This window comes from Nelumbo nucifera, chromosome 3 (assembly GCF_055504915.1).
Source record: "Nelumbo nucifera cultivar China Antique chromosome 3, China Antique-T2T, whole genome shotgun sequence".
Taxonomy (NCBI): Eukaryota; Viridiplantae; Streptophyta; class Magnoliopsida; order Proteales; family Nelumbonaceae; genus Nelumbo; species Nelumbo nucifera.
The window spans coordinates 54,006,426-54,027,964 of NC_142651.1; the positions used below are offsets into that span (position 1 = coordinate 54,006,426).

Here is a 21,539-nt window from a genome sequence, read left to right on the forward strand (position 1 = left end):
AATCACATCGAACCAGAGGCATCAGTGGTATGGTCGGGTCTCCCAATTGAGGATGCAACTTGGGAACCTTACTTGGATTTACAGAATAGATTTCCACATCTAGACGTTGAGGGCAAGGTCGCTTTCAAGGGAGGAGGGACTGTTGAGACACAAATAAAGGGAATATAAGTGTACAAGAAAAGGCCACGTCAGCCTTTAAAGAATATAACTAACAGCCAACCACTAGAACAAACTAAATAACAAACTAGACAAGTGGACTGGACAAGTGGAGAGGCTGGTATAACAGAATTGTAACAGCAGTGTATAAATAACAGCAGTGCTATAACAGAATGGATTATTGAATTGGGAATACAACCTCTCTTCCTTTCTCTCTCTCTCTCTCTCTCTCTCTCTCTCTCTCTCTCTCATTCTGGAGGCAGGCTCCCTCGAAAGAGTCCCTAAGTTAGGCAATTCCTAACAAGGGGATAATCGATTTGGGAATACAATCTCTCTCTCTCTCTCTCTCTCTCATTCAGGAGGCAGGCTCCCTCGAAAGAGTCCCTGAGTTAGGCAGTCCCTAACAAGTTGGTATCAGAGCCAAGATGCCAAGCACAAGGTCATCCGCAATGGAGAACAGAGTCGACAACATGGAAGGAGAAATGCAAAGAATATCGGCTGACGTCAAAGAAATCAAAGAAAGCTTCGCATCCTTGCTTGAACAACTGGCACAGGCACCACCTGCACCGAATCAGGAAGAGCGTAGTGACACCAGTCATCGAAGCGGATCAAGAACAGCAAGAATCGAGTTTCCCATCTTCGTAGGGGGAGATCTCACATCCTAGCTTCTGCGAACAGAAAGATACTTCGATTATCACGACACACAGGGACCTGATCGTGTCCCATTAGCTTCTGCACACCTGGAAGGAGAGGCGATCGTCTGGTACCAGTGGTACCGACGACGACACCCAAGAGCCACATGGGCAGACTTCACCAACGCCTTAACCATGCGATTTGGAGTCTCGGCCTTTGAGAACTATGATGAAAGCCTCGCTAAGCTACGACAGACCAGCTCCGTCCATGATTATCAGATGGCGTTCGAAAGATTAGCTGTGCGCGTGCAAGGCTGGCTAGAAAACGAGCTTGTCGGCAGTTTTGTTGGTGGACTCAAGGAAGAATTGTGGCTGGAGGTAAAAGCCATGCAGCCCACCACCATTCTTGAAGCAGCAGCATTAGCTCGACTACATGAAGACAAATTGAATCGGGCAAGAAGGATTAATCAACCTCTGGGAGCTGCGATCAGACCAGGTATACTGAACCCAGAACCAGGTATCTTGGGTAAACCGGAGCCCAGATCAGGAGTAGGAATCACAGGCAAGGACGCCAACTCTGGTTCAAGCCCCGACCCAGCCAAGAGGTTAACCTGGGCTGAGATGCAAGCCCAACGGGAAAAGGGCCTTTGTTATGCATGTGGAGACAAATTCGGGCCGGGCCATTGCTGTAAGATCCCTCAAGTTTTCTTCCTTCAACTTGAAACCGAATATGTCAAGCAATCAACAGACATTGAAGAGCCAATGGACAACCAAAAATGGGGGCAAGGGACAAAGGAATACCCGGAAGTATCCCTGCAAGCCTTGACCAGTCTTGCTTCTTCTCAAACTATGAGAGTAACCGGACTGGTAAAAGGGCGCCATGTGTCGGTTCTGATAGATAATGGCAGCACCCTCAATTTCATTACCCAAACATTGGTCAGACAACTAGGGATTCCGGTCCAACCATGTACAGCCTTCCGGGTGCATGTAGCTAATGGGAGCAACCTGGTGTGCGACAGTATGTGCACAGAATTAAAGATGAAGATACAAGGACATGAGTTCGAGGTAGATCTGCACCCCCTGGAAATCAGTGGAGCAGATTTTCGTTCTCAGAGTCCAATGGTTAAGGCAACTAGGGCCGGTGATATGTGATTGGGCTCGCCTCACCATGGATTTTCAAGTGGGCAGCTCACAGGTGCATATTCAAGGGCAGCTGTCCAAGGGTCCAGGACCCATTAGTCTCACCTCCCTAAGGAAACAGGTAGCAGACCCAGCCCACATCATATTAATGCAGATAGACTCCCACGGGAACGGCCCCATTCTAGCCCAAGGAAGAAGATCCAAAGAAGGCCGCACACAACTACAGCAGCTACTTCAGAAGTTCTCAGTGATCTTTCAAGAACCTAAGGAACAGATTTCAGGTGGATACACAAAGGGAATCGCAGAGGCATTGGTGGTATGGTTAGGTCTCCTAATTGAGGATGCAACTTGGGAACCTTGGATTTATAGAATAGATTTCCACATCTTGACCTTGAGGGCAAGGTCGCTTTCAAGGGAGGAGGGACTGTTGAAACACAAATAAAGGGAATACAAGTGTACAAGAAAAGGCCACGTCAGCCTTTAAAGAATGTAACTAACAACCAACCACTAGAACAAACTAACTAACAAACTGGACAAGTGGAGAGGCGGGTATAACAGAATTGTAACAGCAGTATATAAATAAGGAAAGGAAGCTAGGAGGGGATAATCGATTTGGGAATACAATCTCTCTTTCTCTCTCTCTCTCTCTCTCTCTCTCATTCAGGAGGCAGGCTCCCTCAAAAGAGTCCCTGAGTTAGGCAGTCCCTAACATATACTGCCTTCTCATCAAGATATTCTACAGAAATAGAGAAACATTGAGAATGGCATGAAAGCAATGTGACTAAAAGAATAAAAATTAGATGCAGTAGTTCCTTTTAAACTGTAATAGTTGTCAATGGATTAGATCAGGATCCAGAACCAATTCAGGTTAATTAAGCAGGGTATGGATTTCAAAAAGATATCTATGTATAATTGTATCAATCTGGATCTACCCCAAGTCAATCTGATTAAGATTTGAACTGACAATATTACATTTATTAAAAAAATACCATTACCCAATGTTGGTCCTAGCTACTGGGGTGTTGTGAGGGGTAGACTGGATATGGTCCTAACCTTTGGCATTTTTTTTTGCACAAAGTGACCACCATCAGACTCAAACCTCTTTTCTCTTGCTTATCAACCCAAGATTTTACCCTTACACCTAGCAATGGCCCTTGCAATATTAAGTTATTACTATATATACTATGCATATAAATTTAAGATATAATTATTAGTAAGATTATTCAGTATTATATTTTTAAGCCAATGGTTGTAATCTTTGTTTTATGACTGTCACTTTTAATTGAATAGAAGACATATTCACTTAATTTCATAATCATGTATCTTGAGATTATGTACCATGGTCAATGGGAAGGGTTCCTTGTATGGGTGGCTATAAGTACTTTATCTTGTTCATTGATGATTACTCTTAATACACTTGGTTATATCTGATAAAGAGTAGAAATGAAGTCCCCTCCATTGTTTAGAACATTTTTTTAAATGGTGGAAACACAATTTGAGAAGAACATCAAGATAATAAGGTTTGACAATATTAAGGAGTACTTTGAAAAGCACTTACATATTTTCCAAAAGAAAAGGGGTCTGACAATATTAGGGCTCATGTTTCCATACTCCACAGTAGAATGGTGTAGCAGAAAGAAAAAATAGACATGTGGTTAAGGTTGCTAGAGAGCTACTTGACTAGATGCATGTGCCCATTCACTTTTGAGGAGACGCAGTTGAAGCAGTGGTGTATCTCATTAATAGACTTCCTTTACGAACTTTACACCTCATTAGCTTTTTTCCCTAATGATCCCATTTTTTGTCTTCCTCTTAAAGTCTTTGGTTATAGTTGTTTTGTTCATGATATAAATCCTTCTCACCTCAAACTTGATCCTAAATCCATCAAGTGTGTTTTTGGGTTACTCTCTAGTCCAAAAGGGGTTTAGGTGCTTTGACCCTCACTCTGGCCGACATTGTGTGTCTAAGGATGTCACATTTCTTGAGTTTACTCCATTTTTCAGTCACCTTGTCCTTCTCTTTAGGGGGAGAGTGTTCGTGAAGATCGAACTCCATTTTGTTTCCCTGTTCCTACCTCTATGGATACTCTTGATCCATCCTCCTCTCTTCTTACTTGTAGTGATAGTATTCTTCTTCTCCTCCTCCCCATGTTCCTAAGCAATGGTCCTAGTAGCAGTGGTTCATCAAGCATAGAAGGAGGGTTGCTCTTGAGGCTGAATGTCCACAACAATCTGATCTCCTGGCTCTAGGTAACCCTAAAAGTAATCTTGAATTTAAGACTCCTATTGACTCTGAGCTTCCTATTCCTACTGCTACTAAGCTTGACATCGTACAATTTGAGCTTGACTTTCCCATTGCAGTTTGAAAAGGAAAAAGGAAATGCACTACCTATCCCATCACTATGCTTCTTATGATGACCTTTCACCTTCCTATTATCCCTATATTTTTGTCATTTCTTTTGTTTCTATTCTTTGTAATGTTATAGATGTAGTGTAGTCCCCACTGTGGAAGGATTCTATGAACCATGTGTGAGGCCAATGGACATGGTGGTCTAGGCTCTGAAATCTAGGGAGATGATTCATAGTTGCAATAGAGGTGAGAGAGAGAGAGAGAGGGAATGGGCCAGTCAAGAAATGCATTCATGGTGGTCCAAAGATGGATCATGGGCTCAAAGTGTGTAATGGGTTGAATGGCCCCTTGAACATTTGTTGATTTGTTGTTGTGCTGGAATGTTCAGCACTTAAGCTTTTTTTTTTTAATTGATTAACAACAAAGTTGACTAGTCTGATCCTGTTCAGCCAAGTCCATACACTTAATGTTTGTCGTCCTCTTACACCAGGAGATGGAGGTCCTCATAAAGAACCAAACCTAAGAAATTGTTTCACTTCTTGCGGGTATGGTCCTAATGGTTTGCAAGTGATGTATATAGTTAAACACCAGTCTGATGTTTCAATTAAAAGGTACAAAGCTAGGTTGGTGGAAAAAGGGTATACCCCAAACATATGAGAATGATTATTAGAAGACCTTTGCACCTATGGCTAAAATGAATTCTATTCAAGTGATTATATCTCTTGCTTCTCACTAAGAGAATCAATTGGCTTCACTCCTAGTTTACTTGTGCCCTGAAGAAGATCTAGGATGTATTTCCTTTGAGAAATGGAGATACCTTTTTCTGATCAGGAAACATCAATTCCAAGAAAGTACCTTAAGGGGCCTAGATCTTTCACCTCAAACTAAGTAGCTAAAAGTTTTTTCAGCTTCACAATCTCACTTGTCCTATCTCCAGTGGCAACTATATCATCAACATACGCAATTACTATTGCAATTTTTCCTTTTCATCTCTTCACAAATAATGTATGATCAGACTAACACTGGTTGAAACCAATCTGTTGCACAACTTAATGGAACCTACTAAACCAAGGCCTTGGTGATTGATTTAAGCCATACAGAGATTTATTTAGTTTGCACACTTTCTATTCACTACCCTTAGCATAGAAACCAGGAGGTTGGACCATATACCCTTCTTCCTCTAGATCACCATTCAAAAAGCATTCTTAATATCTAATTGATGAAGTTCCCAATCAAAGTTGGTAGCCAAAGAAATGAGGACTCTAGTGGAGTTCATCTTGGCCACCGGGACAAAAGTCTCAACATAATCAACTCCATATACCTATGTGAACCCCTTTGCCACCAAACTAACTTTATACCTTTCCATTGTGGCATCAACTCTATTTTTCATTGCAAATACCCATTTACACCTTATTGGTTCTTTTCCATCAGGAAGGTCCACCAACTCCCATACATGATTCAAAGTTTCAATACGAGCCCGTATCAGCCGATATGTATCATATTGGGGGCTTCCTAATATGCCCCTATAGTGGGTGTTTTGGGTTAGACAAACCATGGTTCAGGGGGTAGATAGGCCTTAAACCGACCCCTCTAAACCGGATTGAAAAGAAAACTAATAAAATGGAGAAGTGAGCCTTGATACAAGTCGATATGCCCCTACCGGTGTATCAGCCTGTATTGATATTTTGAATCTTGCTCCCATGTACCATTTTTGCATAGAGCACTAATTTCCTCTCTCATTGCATCTGTCCTTTCAGGAAATGATAAGGCACCTGCTACATTCTTAGGGATAGGAACATTGTCAATGGAGAAAAAGGAAAGAACTAAAAGAAGGTGAGGTGTTCTCATAAGATACAAAATGGGAGATAGTATAGTTGGTGGAACAAGATCTTACACCATTTCTTTTAGGAATAGGAATGTCAAGATCATTAGCAATAGAGGTGTCTATATCAAGGGGTTTAGGCATGTCAATGGGAACAATGGTACCTGGTAGGGAAGGATCTACCCCAGAGAGTCCGATAATGTCGGTGCTATGGCTTCAGGTTACTCTACTGCTTTTGAAATCAGCTGGTCCTTTCGGCAGCAAAGAAAAACACGGAATGGAGGAGGATTGGGAAGACGAGGAAGATGCATTTGCTTGTGTTTCTCCTCAACCCTACTCTCCCCTTGAGGAGAAACAGGAGAGTAAGGCCTACTCTTAAAGAAAGACACATCCATAGAAACATAGTATTTTCGGGAAACAAGGTCATGAAATCGATAACCCTTTTAAGAAGAAGGGCCACCCAAGAAAACACATGGAAAGGCATAGGGATCAAGTTTACCACGGGAGGGAGAGGGATCATGAATAAAACAGCAACAACAAAAAACACGCATAGGAATGGGAACAATGGAGCTTTTGGAAACAAAAGCTGATGTGGGGCCTTGTACTCTAACACATGAGATGGCATACGGTTTGATTTCGATCAGGAGTGAAGTAGAGAAGAGAGGAGAAGAAAAGAGAAGAGAAGATTGGAGACCAAAAGTATGGCTGGTGGCACCAATCTTTTTATTTCTATGTTAGGGCGACAATATAAAATAATAAAACAGTAACTAAGATTACATCACTCCCCCTCAAGTTGAGGTATAGATATGAATCATCCCCAACTTGTCACAAAGATTATAGTGCCACATGGAGTTTAATCCTTTGGTAAGGATGTTTGCAAGTTGTTCCTCAGAGCTGATGCAGGGAGTGCAAACTTCTCCTTCTTCCAATTTTTCCCTGATTAAGTGTTTTCCAACCTCTATATGTTTAGTTCTATCATGGAGAACAGGATTGGCTGCAATGTTGATGGCAGCGTTATTGTCACAATAAAATGACATAGGGTCACTAAGAGGAAAGCCCAATTCATCCAAGAGATTCTTTATCCATAGTAGTTTTGCCACACCATGAAACATGGCCCTGTATTCAGCTTCTGCACTTGATCTGGCCACCACACTTTGTTTCTTAATCCTCCAAGTAATAAGATTTCCCCCAACAAAGGCACAATAGCCCCTCGTGGGTTTTGTCATCCACAGAACCAGCCCAATCTACAACAGTGTAAACCTCAACTCTCATATGCCCATGTTTTCCAAATAGGAGCCCTATCCCAGGGAATTTCTTTTAATATCTAGGAACTTTGTATGCTACCTCTAAGTGTGTGGCCCTAGGAGCATGCATAAACTGACTAAGGACTCCCACTGCATATGCAATGTTAGGTCTTGTCATAGATAGGTAGAGAAGTCTGCCCACCAATCTTTGATACTGCTTTGTGTTTTCTATGGGCTCACCACTGCAATCCCCAAGTCTGTGGTTTACATCTATAGGAGTGTCAGCAGGTTTTGCTCCAAGCTTCCCCTTATCTTTCAAGAGATCTAGAATAAATTTCCTTTGGGAGATGAAGATACCCTGATTAGAGCAGGCAACTTCAATTCCAAGGAAATAACGTAAAGGCCCCAAATCCTTCACTTCAAACTGAGTGGGCAAGAATCTCTTCAATCTCTATATCTCTGAGTCCCAATCACCAATGATAATAATATCATCGACATACACAATTAAGGTTGCCACTCTACCTTGTTCTCTCTTCACAAAGAGTGTGTGATCAAACTGGCACTGCTTAAAACCCATCTGTTGAACTGCCTTGTGGAACCTACTTAACCAGGCCCTTGGAGATTGTTTTAAGCCATACAAAGATTTCTTCAATCTATAGACTTTCTACTCATTTCCCTTAACACAAAAACCTGGAGGTTGGGTCATGTACACTTCTAAGTCACCATTCAGAAAGGCATTTTAATGTCCAATTGATGAAGCTCCCAATCTAGATTTGTTGCTAAAGAGTGGAGAACTCAAATAGAATTCATTTTTTCTACAGGTGCAAAGGTTTCCACATAATCAACTCCATACACCTGTGAAAAACCTTTTGCAACTAACTGGGCCTTGTACCTCTCCACTGTGTCATATGCGTATGTTTCACAGAGAATACCCATTTGCACCCCACAGGTTCCTTTCCCTCAGGAAGATCTACCAACTCCCATGTGCCATGTTTGTGAAGGGCATTGATCTCCTCTTTCATTGCATATGTTCACTCAGGAACAAGTAAAGCTTCTGCAACACTCTTAGGAAGGGAAACACTATCAATAGCGGAGAGGAAAGCATGGAAAGAGGGTGAAACATTCTCATAGGATAAGGAATGAGACATTGGGTGGTGTGTGGTGCATGACCTAACACCCTTCCTCTTAGCAATAGGAAGATCCAGATCACAATTGGAAGTGTCAATATCAATGGGTTCAAGGATATCAACTGGAACAATAGTACCTAGATGCGGTGATGGATTCAACCCCTGAGAGTCGGATGGCATAGGTTGCATAGCTTCAAGATGCTTTGTGTCTATTGAACTTTGTTGACCCCGGCCTTGACTTTTGTACCACTGTCTATGAAAAACCCTAAATAAAGGGGGGTCAAGAGGAGAAGGCAACAAAACTTGTCTCTATTTCTCCTCACTTGGACTCTCCCCCTGAGGAGAAGCAGGAATGAAAGGCACATCTTCAAAGAAAGAAACATTCATGGATACAAAGTACTTTTTGGAAATGGGGTCAAAGCAATGATAACCCTTTTGGGAAAGGGGGTAGCCAAGGAAAACACAAACAATGGATTTGGGGTCTAGCTTACCATGAGTAGGAAACACATCATGGACAAAACACTTACACCCAAAGACACGCATAGAGATAGGAAACAATGGAGTTGTAGGGAAGATGAGCTGACAAGGGGACTTGTACTCCAAGAGACGAGATGGCTTCCTATTGATAAGATAAGCCACAGTCATAACAGCATCCACCCAGAACCTTTTGAGAACATTCATGTGTATCAGCATGAGGTCACCATGAAAATACTCTTTGGCATTATCTAATTGGAAATTTTAAATCTCTGTCTGAAATTGTGTGTATACCATACGTCGGACGGCTTTCACAAGTTCAGGAACTTCTTCTCGAGAGTGCAAGGGTACATCCACGTATATTGAGAGAAGTTGTCAATGAAAGATATGAAGTATTTCTAGCCATTTTCCGTTGGAATATTTACGAGTCCCCAAATATCAGAATACACAGTGGAAAAGGAAACATCTGATCTTTTATTACGCAAAGGAAATGAAGTTCTACAATGCTTGCTTAGCTGACACACTTGACACTAAATTTATTAATCGACACAAACTTAAACAATTTTTGAAACAAGTACTTCAAGACTCAAAGGACATATGACCAAAACGATTGTGCCACAAAGTAACCTGACTCTTATTTGACTGACTCAAAGACTCTGAGGCTGCAAGACCAACTTTATTCTCCAACACATAGAGACCATTCACCATGTTCCATTTACCGATCATCCTCCTGGAGGCCAAATCTTGAAAGACACAAGATTGAGGAAAAAAAGTTACTGAACAGTTCAAAGAGTGTGTAATGCTGCTAATAGATAGCAAATTTATAGGCAGCTTTGGAACATGTAAAACATTTGATAGAGGTAGGCCAAATGGCAAAGATATAGATCCTCGACCAACAATGGAGGAGAAGGATCCATCATCTGAGAGGAAATATTTGGTAGCTGGCCCAAGCTGAGAGGAATTAGGAAATCAAATATTGTTTTGAGCTGCATTCCCTTTGCAATTTGTTGGGAAATTTGGAAGGAAAGAAATATAAGAACTTTTGATGGACAATCAAAAACCAAGGAACAAATTGTTTTCTTGAATGGAAAAAGTCGTAGGACTGGGTTTTATTCCTACCAGATTTTGAAGACATCTCAAAGAAAGTTTTTGAAGATTACTTTTGGTCTGTTTTAGAGTATGATTCCAGTTTGTTGATGTAATAGTATTTGCTGTTTGCTTATTATACTTTGTTTGATTTTGGTGATTCTTCATCACCTTGATGTAATCTCTATTTTTTATTTATTACCAAAAAAGAAAAAGAAAGAAAGAATCAAAGTATAAAGAAGTTTCTTTTATTGTTTTTTCTACTCTCTCTCTCTCTCTCTCTCTCTCTCTCTCTCTCTTTCTCTCTCTTGCATTAAGTAAAATAGTGGTTCCACATTGTTCTGTCTTTTTTACTTGTTCTGTAACTTAAATTTTATTGTATAAAATTATAGCCTTCTTAGTTGCTAATTTGATATGAAATTTCTTTCTTAAATATTTATTATATTAGTATTATTTTTTGAAGTAATGGAATTAATATATTTGAAATACAATTTGTCCTAGATCTGATGATTTGCCATGTTTTGAGAGGAAATTTAATAAAATTAAAATTGCTATTTTTTCAATTAATATGCATAATGAGTAGTATCCAAAACTAGAGAACATTCAGGTGACTTTGGGAATCTTTAGTGGACAAAGTTTTCCATATGATTTTGGGTAGATGGCACTCATGGTTGGAACTAGGTCTTTTTTATGAAATTCTTATTGCCTAGATGTTGCGTAAGCACCCCGCTGGCACCCAGAATCACCTAGATTCCTTGACAACTATAGTTCTATTTGAATTTGAATTTCATTTTGATAAATAATATATCACATTCCATTAAAATCTGTTAGGGTTGTGCCTTGAATTCTTTGTTGTGACACGCTTCATGAACCAGTTCTGAATTAAGTTGAGAAAAACCCGTAGGAAAAAATTCATAGTGGCTTGTGGTGGAAGCATAGGGCCAGTAGCCCACCACAAATCACCATTGGGGTTCAGCTTAAGGGTCCAAACCGAATAGGAAGAGTTATGTATTTCGGGGGTTTTCTCTCTTGTATACTTAGTCTTTGTTGTGTGAGAGAAGAGGGAGACTTTGGGTGTATTTGGGGTTTAGGGTTTTCTGTGAGTGAGGTTGTGAGTGCACAGCTTTGTATTCGTCTCCATTACAGATTACATACTGAATTTCTACTCCTTCGCCTGTGGACATAGACTATAAGCCAAACCACGTAAATCTGTGTCCTCTTTGCTTGCTTCTCTTTATCTCTGTTTTTCTTTCATTTTTGGGTGCCATTCGAATCTGCATTTCTGGGTTTTGCACATGCTACTACAAGATTTCAGTTTATCCCAAAACAGTGTTTCCCTATTTGTCCCTTGTTTTGCCTATGTATCAGGGAAGGCATTTGCTGATCTTCCAACCCATTGTACTGTAACAGACATATTCCTTGTCAGAAATTCGTATTTCTTTAGCTCATTCTTGTACATCCATGTGACATCCTCTGAATTATTTAGCCACCCCACTACTATCTTAGAGTCCCCTTCAATCAGCAGCTGCTCCACACCCAATTCTTTTGCAAGGACTCCCTGTGTGGAACCTAATTCTGCTTTAACAGAATTCCCAACTCCCAATGGGCCAGAGTAGAGAAGGATAACCTCTCTGGCCTCATTTCTCAGAACTCCTACCAACCCAGAGGGCCCTGGGTTGCCCTGGCTGCTCCCATCAAAATTCAGTTGGGAATTCTGATGGGTTTGGAGCCCTATAACCAAGGGTGTTGGTCGTTTGCAGCCCTTAATATTCCTGGTATATCTGATTCAATCAGTTCCATTTGCAGCCCTATGACCAAGGGTGTTGGTTTCAGTACGAGGGATGGGTTTGGAGCTCAAGGGTTTCCCACTACCATGACTTGCAGCTTCTGAGGAATCTGAACAAATCATTATGACATGACCTTCTATTCTCATGCCTCTTGTTTCTGTCCTCTGTTTCTGGAATATCAGATCTTTGAATCGATTTATTTGGTTCCTGTTTTTCATCTAAATATTACACTGCCTAGATAATAAGCAGATAACAAAAAACTAAACTTGCAATTACCTAACTAATCAGGGGATTCTGACTTGGTTATGAATTTAGGTTTACTTCATGAAGCAAAAGGCCTCCACAAAGAGGCTCTGAAAGCATTTTCAGGTGCATTAGACATTGAACCTACTCATGTCCCAAGCCTAGTCTCCACAGCTATTGTACTCAGAAAACTTGGTGAGCAGTCATTGGCAGTTGTTAGAGGCTTTCTGACAGATGCACTTCGGCTAGACAGGACAAACCATTCTGCTTGGTACAACCTTGGGCTTCTTTGCAAAGCTGAAGGTGGTTCGTTATTATCAGAAACTGCTGATTGTTTTGAGGCTGCAACTTTTCTTGAGGAATCTGCACCAGTTGAACCCTTCAGATAATTTTAGTCTTATTTACACACACCATTTCTGTAAGCATAAATGTAAATTTCTATCTGGTCCTCCTATTTAATTTGAATGTATTTCCTTGCAATCCATACATTGATAAAAATGGCAATAAAAGAAAAATTCTTTTTGTTTTCTATTTGGTTGTGTTTTGAAATTCATTGGCTCTTCATTCAAGCTCCAATACACCACAGGGGACAGGTTTAATTAATATACAAGGTAATTGGTAAACACCACCAGAGCACATTCATGTATAGGGAGTGCTAACCCACTTGGGTTTACAAGGAACTTCAGGTGCTATTGATCAAAAAAGTATATTCAGTGACTTGAACAAAGTAGTACAAAGTGCCTCGATGAATAAAAAATAGTTGCTATTAACTTTTATTTTGTAAGAGACTAGGAGTTGATTTGGACTGCCTAAGGTCATCATATATTTCACTTTTTTTTACATTGGCTAGACATAGGAATTTATTTTGGTTTTTGTTGTATTATTTAGGTCCGTGTGAACATTTGAAACCAATTTGCTTGTTCATTAATATTGTAAGGTTACCTCTTACCTGTTGAAATTGTTTCTTACCTGAACCAGAAAGAATGGTGTTAAATACATGACTAATTGCCATTAGGAATTTAAGTGCTTCATTCAACTTCAATATTGAATCATCTTTCAAAAAAAAACTTCAGTGTAGAATCTAATAAATGAAAAATAAATAAATAAATGTGGGGATTGTTCCTACTTAAGGGTGTCTCTTACAATTCATTTTTTCGTAATTAATTCTCATATGGAAGATGTATGCTTTGATACCTCCCCTTATAACAATACCTTGTGAGGGGGTTGAGTTGTACATTTTTGCTAATTAATACAGTACAATGAGTACATTAACATTTAAAAAAAAAGTTTCGAAGAATCACCAAGGAAATTATGGTCTTCCAACATTAATTGTCACCAAGATATATCCATATGAATACAATAACAGACAAGGTGACCATAGATTTGTTCATTGGAGCATGAGTTATCTGCTGATAAATATGATTTGTTCTCAATATGCAAATCTAGCAGCTTGAACACTAATGAATTACCAAAAAAAAGGAACACTATTGAAGATATGCCTCATTTCCTTTTTCTTCTTATTTTTCTTTTCTGTTATGAAAAAGAGCAGCCCAGTGCACAAGGCTCCCACCAATGCACATACAGAAAGGTTGTTTCCAAGGTTTGAACCCTGGTCACCCAGGTTGCAATGGAGCAACCCAACCATTGCGGCAAGGCCCATCCATTTTTTGTTATGCTTCATAATGAAATATAGGCTGGGAAAATGTCTAGCTTCTTTGCCAGTGGGAACTTGTTTTCTGAGTCAGGTAGTGGGCCAATAATTGCTTTTCATAATTTATTGTTTTGTAAGTATGTAAAATTCTTTACTCTGGTAGACAAATTAAACCAAAATTTATCTTTAAGACTTCCCTATGGACTCCTGCCATCTGAAGCATGGTGGGGCTGATGTTGATGCCAGTGTGTCATCGGGTCATGATGTTAACAAGAGAATTCTTTTTCAAATTGATAGCCCACCGGCTTCACCCCATTGAGTTATGAAATAGGTGGGAGTTGAGGGAATTTTTCAAACAGATCCAGCAAGTATCCAGTCTTTGTTTGCTATTTAAGTTAATATAATAAGACGGAATGTCCATCCTTGTCATGGCTGGGGATAATTTAGCAAGAAAGTGAAGGGAGGGTGGGGTCTCCAACTTATGCCTTCAACATGTTGGACTAAATTATGTGCTGGATTTGGCTTTGATTCTTGATCTTTGACACCTTCCGTTTGTCTTACTACATTTTCTTCAGATTCACAATGGAAAGTGTGCTTCAAACTTCGAAGTATTCATACACGCCCGATTCAAAAGGGGCGATACTCTTGGATTGAAATTGTTTTAGCTTTCAAACTTTAATCATGCCTGCATGCCATCTCTGAGAAGGGTGGTGTTAATGGTTGAATATGGCCATTTGTCATGAATACTTGTATTTAGCATATCTGTGACCCTAAAAGTTGATACATATTATACGATACAATGCATAACAATAAGATTGATGGCAAGATGTTTATAGCTGATTCCACATATTTCTTTGTCACAAATACTTGTTTTCTGAGTAACTGATTAAAATTATCTCTAGGTAATTTTTTTGGGGTTTTTACTGTTCAGTCCACTCTCAGAAATCTTAGCTCCACCGTTTAGTTGGTATAGGTGCCAAATCGGAATTGATGTCAATTCACAGGCGAGTATGGCTGTTATAGGTGGAGGTGTTTATAATTCTGAATTTGTGTAGGTCTGCAATAGAATTCTGAGATGGAGATGGAGTGCAGTATACTTATCCTTTTTTTTATACAAAAGTATCTCTCGGTTTAACTGCCTTTAACGAGTTATTTACCGGTTTTATAATAGTTGTCTTTCCTAGTAAACTAATGGTGAAACAATCAAATTTGTTAAAAGAGGAAGGCACATGAGCATGGGAAAACAAACTGTTTCTTTTTGTCTCTTCAAAATTAACTACTGGGTTTTAATTCAGAAAAGCAGCGTGGTGGACATGGTAATCTGCACTTCCTAATGGTGGATGGTGGACCAGGAAGCTAGAGAGGATTGATAGGTAAATTTATGAAAATGACATTCAAAAACAGCCAGCCTCTAGGTGGAGTTGCCTCAGAGATGGTTGGTAGTAAGCCCTAATCTTTCCCTCTGGATCTGCCACATCAACCAGCCAAAACAGAATGACCCATGATGGTTTCCACCTTAGGCCATAATGGGGACTGATTAATATGGCAGAAAAAGCAAAACAACCCTCTTTTCTCTGAGGTAAAAGGATTACACTTTGATGGGTTTTTTGTTGGAGAGCTCAGCTGGTACAGATTTGCACTCTGGCTTACACTCTTTTTATGCTTTATCAGTCTCCAAAGTGTTTGAAAAAAGATGGTTTCTCTTGCCACGTTCTCATAGCCTAAGGGTGCAGCCCAAGCCCCTGTCGCCTACCCCAAACACAAAATCATGGCCAAGTACTGAAAAAATGTAGAGTGCTCGAGTGTTTCAGAAACTACAGAGGCCTTGATAGGCCAGGTGGCCAGAGCACCAACCGGCAAAAATAATGAACCCTCCTCCCTCTATCCCATGATTCAAGATCAGGCAACCTTTTCCTCGAGAATTCTAGGATCCCAAGGCATCACATTCGAGCTGAAATGCCACCTGATTCTGGCGCCAAAATGCCTACATTCTCTCTTACTTTTCAACTAACCAGACACCGACTTGTGGACAAGATTAAGCGAGACCCAGATGTATAAAGTAATTAATCGTCGGTTTGTCTCCTTAATAAGTGAGTGATGCAGGACCCACACCACAATATACAGCAGAGACCGGATCTGCTCCTCACGCAGGGCGCCTCACACTTACCTTACAGGTCTGAGGCACATTCCATTATGTGCCAATGAGGTCGGTGTGAGGCGCCCTGTGTGAGGAGCGAATCCCAGTACTATACAGCTCGCTCCCGGCTCCACTCATTATGCCGGAATTGACGAGCATTACATTAATACCATGATAATGGCAATGGATTATTTGTTTCTGGGTCCCACAGGTCCCACCTGTGATGCATGAAGATCCACCAACTAGGCTCTATCTACTACAAAATCTCTATATTATATAATACAAAAGTACGTCCTACGTCGCTTTTCTTCTCTCTCTCTGTATATAATGTAGGGATGGTTCTTGTCCTTATCTTCTGTGTTTGAGTCTCTTGACATTTGACTCTTGATGCCGACAACAAAAGAGATGCGTAAGGAGACGCAGAATAGAGACGAATCGTAGGCGTATGTTTGTATAAACATCGTAGGTATAATCCTGTGTATACGGTTTCTTTTGAAAGGGATCTCTAAGTTTGAAACCTTGCGTGAGCTTCCTTTCTCTTTCCTTCTGTTGTTTGTGTGTCTTGATAAGTTGGGGCCTTGGGGTTGATGGAGAGTGGGGGGAGAGTGGAAGCAGCAGGCCCATCTACAAGTGCTTCTTCTTCTTTTTGTTGTAGTTCTTCTTCTTCCTTGGTTGGTGAAAAGCAGGAACCACGGCAAGGAGAGATGATAACCGAGAAGATTAGCGAGAAGGTTCGTAGTGATGAGGTTGTTGAGGAGGAGGAAGAGGAAGATGATGGGCTTGTGTCTGGTTTTGTTCCAGGTCCCCTGGTTCCTCTCAAGGAACAGCTTGAGAAAGACAAGGTCCTCTCTTTTACTCTGGTTTACTGTGTCTGTGATCCCAACTCCACCCCCTCCCCCAAAATAAATAAATAAAAGACAATAATAATAACCAACCGAAAATGTCTACTTGCTCTTGGGTGTATTCTTGCATGAATTTTAGAGAGAAATGGCATTGTGTTTACTGAAGTATTGAAATGGGCTCTCATTTTATGCTGAACATTTTTTTTTTAACTTTTGGGTGTTGTTTTCTAGGTGGGGTTTTACATTTCTGGGTTGGATTTTTCCTTAATTTGGACTTTTCAATTTTTTGGGTCTTTTGCATTTCATGGTTGTTGTCAGGATTTGAGCGTGTATCATTGGTAGAGTTCGTTTTTAATGATTTATTTTTTTTTTATTCCTTGGAGTTTGTTTTTGAAGATGAAGTTGGAACGCTTGGGTTTTACATTCATATATGTCGGTGGCAAGTCAGCCATGTTGGTCATAGCTTTGTGGGATGAATTTCCATTAATCTTTTTTCTGTTTTTCTTTTTTTTTTTCTATTTTTGCAGGATGATGAAAGCTTAAGGAGGTGGAAAGAGAAGCTGCTTGGTTGCATTGAAGGAGATTTAAATGGTTCCCCTTTTGGACCCCTTAATGTATCTTGTTACATTGATGTTCCAGGCCTTGTTTAGTATTTGATTTTCGAAAGTTCTGGTTTCTGCTTTTGTTAGGCCAAATGGAACCTGAAGTTACATTCCACTCGATAGGAATCATCTCTGAGGATTGTGGAGAACTGAATACTCCCTTGCCGGTGGATGAGAAACAAAAAGGAAAGGTACTGTTTACACTCAGAGAGGGATCTAAGTATCAACTTAAGCTGGCATTCACAGTTAAGCACAACATCGTCTCTGGATTGGCATACTGCAATACAGTGTGGAAGGGTGGAGTTCAAGGTCAAAATCCTTTTCTTTATGAACATGTCATATTATCTGTTTTGAGGTTCTAAGAATACATATAGTGGTTTAAAAAAGAGTTTTGGGCATACTCTAGTTACCATAAAATCCAAGTACAGGAACTAAAGTGGTGTTATTTACTTGAAGTGGTGTGCATGCTCTGTTTAGAGTATTAACTTCAGATGATTTTAAGAGAGCAAAAGTGATGAGGTTTGAAGGTCTGTGGAATTCAATCTTAATGATCTGTTGGATTTGCTTCAATCAGAATACTAGAACACTTCCAATTGAAACACCACATGTGCATTGAATTGATTCTCGTTTTCAGAGAAAAACTTGGATCAGTGTTGCATTGACTCTCCTAAATTGATGAAATGTCTGTATCAGACATGTGTCAGACTCTGATACTCAATGATTCTCAAAGGACAGTCTTTTGTTATATTTTACTTTATCTTCGTATTTACTCAATAAAAATAAGCAGCTATATAGGCAATGAATATTATTTTATTCAGTAAAATATGAACTATTTTAATAGTTTATACTTTTTATAGTCATGTCTGTGAGTCCTTGTTTCTTCATCTTGCTGAATCAGATTGCCAGACATGTTTCAGATTCAAATTCCTGTGCCCATGTCCTTATAATACTAACTTGAACCTCGAAGCAACTCAGTAACTATAGTTGTTATATGACTTACACTTTGTTACTGTTGTTCACTATTATATACAAGTCATGGTCAGAGCCATGAATGTTTATAATTTTTAATTTTCTGTTCTATGGAAACTGAAGAGTGGAAATGTATTACTTGTTCACCTTATTTTAGCAATCTTATAATTTGTTTTGCCTTCTACCTTGTTAACACATCTGTGTCTGAATGAAATTTATCCATATAATTGTTGCTTTATTATTTTCATGTAAAGAGACTTATCTATTTCATGCTTAAACTAGTGGATTGTAGAGGATAAACACATTGATGTGGTTATTACCCTAATAGACAGTGCTCAACATTCAGCTTCCACATGATTTGCTAATTCCCCAAGATTATGTATTCAGAATTTAAAATAACCTTTAATTATTTTTCTACTCTTTGGTGATCTTGGATTCAGTTGATCAAATGAGAGGGATGTTGGGTACATTTGCTCCACAGCGGGAACCCTATGTACACTGCTTGGATGAAGAGACCACTCCTTCTGGTGTGCTTGCGCGTGGAGTTTACCTGGCAAAACTGAAGGTGATTGCAACTTAAAAAGCTTATTTGTGCAAAATTTATAGCTAGAGTTATATTAATAAGAAGTACAGAGTGCTCTCACATATGCAATTTTTTTTCATTTATTTTCTATTTGTTACTGTCTTGGGGAAAGTTGGGATTTGTCAGAACTTGGATCAATTATCATCTTAGACATATAAACAATAATTTACAGACATAGAAGCTATATTCTTCTATCTGAACATATTCCTGCACCAGGTTTGTAAGGTAATACTTGAAGAGGTCATCCTTCTCTTGATATCCTCCGGATACCTGAACAAGGATACCATATTGTGTTAGATCCTTTACCTTTTAATTTTAATTCCACATCTGATACCTGGTCTGCCATGCCTGAGGAACTTAGCATGTCTCTATCTAGACTTTCTGTGATTCAACTCCCATAAGTTTATCCTTTTGGACTAACAGGCTATCTAGGCTTTCCATCATATTACTTAGTTGCGTATTTTTGTGGACATTCTGAGATTATAATTTCTGTTGACTCATGAAATATACAGATATTCTGAAATCAATTTGCCAAAAAATTATAGTAAATTGAATTATATTAAGAAGGGTATAGTAAGATGAAGAACTATAAGAAAAGGTATAATAAGATGAATGTTGAGAAATACCTTAACAGAACTTCAGTATGCAAGTATGCAACTATATAAAATACAACATACCAACTTTTTATGCATCATCATCAATAATGTCCAATAAATCAAACTAAAATAAGATGGTGTAGCATGTCCAATGTCTGCTAAAGTTCTTTAGTTCCTTTTTTATTTCCATAAAAAATTCTCTTAGTTCTCTCCTCCATAAACCCCATCATTTGTGTATGAACAGAGCTCCAAAATTTTTTTTCCTTCTTGCCAAAAATATGTTACTTTTTAACTTTGATTCATATTCTTGAGTTTCATTTTGCAATATATATTTCTTTTAGCTTCATTAACATTAAACTAGTAGCTTGGATTTTGAAAATCGTTTTACCATAGCAAAAAAGAGCTTTATTTGCCCTTTTCATTTGTTAGAAAGGGGAATTGAGGCCCTTTTCATTTGTTAAAAGAGTTCTATTTTGTTTTCATTCTGAGTTGAGTCTTCCTTGTTTTGATTTGTCAACAACAAAATAAAGCAATTTCCCCCTTTTTCCTTTGTTATAAGCTTGAACTTGCCATGTTATTGGTATTATCTTACTAAATACTATTTTTATGACAGAAAATATAATTTTGTTCAAATATTAATATGAATGCTTCACTAGACAGCCTTCTAATTAAAAAATATAAAATCAAATGCGACAATCTAGAACTGCAAGTGATACCAATAATTAAAAATAAATAAATAAATAAACTGTAACTGCAAGCGCTGTAGGTGGGTTAGTTGAAACCAAACATAAATGTTTATTAGCCAAGACCATGGCATAGCCCCACACCCTGTTTTAGTGTATTATGTCCACTGGAAACTACTGTTCTCAAGAAGCCTTATTTCCTCTTTGTTTCTTTTTCATATTTTATATTCTGCTATTAAATTTACTTCTCGAATGGAATATTTATATCGCTAATGTTGCTTCTCAACTATGTCGTTTCATGCAGTTTGAAGATGATGACAAGAGATGTCATTTAGAACTGAACTATTCATTTGAGATTAAGAAGCGCAGCTAACCAAAATTTTCTTGGAGGAACTTACGTCTCGCATTCTGTTTCCTTTGAGCCATTGTTTACACATATGTTCACATGGATCACATTGTCAATCTGGATTTTAAGCACTGTAACACATTCAAAGGGTTGAATTCAGTACCAAATCTCTCTCTCTCTCTCTCTCACTCACACACACACACACACATTCACAGCTGATAATTTGTATGATCCTCCTCTGGTGAAGGGGTGTTCAGGCTTTTTTTTTTTTTGGTGGAAGGTGTTCAGGCATAGAATCTTGTCATGGACCAGGTCCATCTCCATGTAGTCATTATCTTGTTATTATCCCCTATTGGAGGCTTGGAGCTCTTTTGACAATAGAAGAAATTGCAATGCATTAGCCTCTATTCTACTTGTTGCACTTGGCTTTCTTGTTTAAATTACCTCCTGTGCTTATTTGAATTCGCTGAATCTATTAAAATTTGAAGGCAGTTTTACTCAATAACTGGGAAATTTTGGGTTTATTTTTTTATGAAGGTTGTTTTTGTTTCTATGTAAAAGCGATGGGAATAAACGAGATATTTGACAATTTTTAATAAAGAATTTTCTGCCCATTTGTACATGGAACCTCAAGAAGATGTCTGCATTTGATCTTCTGTAAGAGGAGCTTAATATGGCTGATACATTTCTGAGTGAAATTTTCAATCCATTCTATGTTGAAACAGAAATGGATTCAAGTACTAAAACTTCTATACACCCTAAAAGGATGTCATTGGTGAACATGATTTCCCAGAAAGGAAAGGGAGTTGGATTCTGGAAAGCTGGTTAGAAATTAGATGGATAAAGGTTTGAAAACCAAGGATGAGTAAAGTAATCAAACAACTTTAATTTAAAGATTGTTCATTGTCTTTCTCTGTGCCATTCTCGCTGGCAAGCTGTTTGCAACGGCATACCTGTCCTCTGGCTTAGATCCTTTCTAAGTGACTGTTAAATCTTATATTGCAGCCTTGGATAGCTCCGTTGGAAAAGAGTGCAAATGCAAATATGCTGGTTCACGAAAATGTAAAGTT

The 21,539-nt window shown here is 39.0% G+C and overlaps 2 protein-coding genes across 3 annotated transcripts in view; both read left to right on the forward strand.

Annotated features, from left to right (window-relative positions):
• LOC104600935 (protein NPGR2-like) overlaps positions 1-12,591 on the forward strand; it is a 29,633-nt gene extending 17,042 nt beyond the window's left edge. For both annotated transcript variants that reach the window (XM_010264106.3, XM_019198368.2), the window contains exon 6: positions 12,133-12,591. In XM_010264106.3, the coding sequence (XP_010262408.1) occupies positions 12,133-12,449 (317 nt within the window). In that variant the 3' untranslated portion in view covers positions 12,450-12,591. The remainder of the gene's footprint in view (positions 1-12,132) is intronic.
• Positions 12,592-16,382: 3,791 nt separating this feature from the next.
• Positions 16,383-20,876, forward strand: LOC104600936 (rho GDP-dissociation inhibitor 1-like). The gene is made up of 5 exons (XM_010264107.3): positions 16,383-16,690; positions 17,218-17,281; positions 17,380-17,601; positions 18,702-18,826; positions 20,428-20,876. Exons 1-5 carry the CDS (start codon positions 16,436-16,438, stop codon positions 20,494-20,496), a joined length of 735 nt encoding a protein of 244 aa, XP_010262409.1. The 5' UTR covers positions 16,383-16,435; the 3' UTR covers positions 20,497-20,876.
• The last annotated feature ends 663 nt before the right edge of the window (positions 20,877-21,539 follow it).

What these genes read in the sequence shown, in the direction of transcription:
- LOC104600936 (XM_010264107.3), top strand. Translation starts at nt 16,436, where the DNA reads ATGGAGAGTGGGGGGAGAGTGGAAGCAGCAGGCCCATCTACAAGTGCT. An exon ending in CATTGAAGGAGATTTAAATG is followed by an intron (nt 17,282 to 17,379) that starts GTTCCCCTTTTG and finishes TGCTTTTGTTAG; the next exon opens with GCCAAATGGAACCTGAAGTT. An exon ending in GTGGAAGGGTGGAGTTCAAG is followed by an intron (nt 17,602 to 18,701) that starts GTCAAAATCCTT and finishes TCTTGGATTCAG; the next exon opens with TTGATCAAATGAGAGGGATG.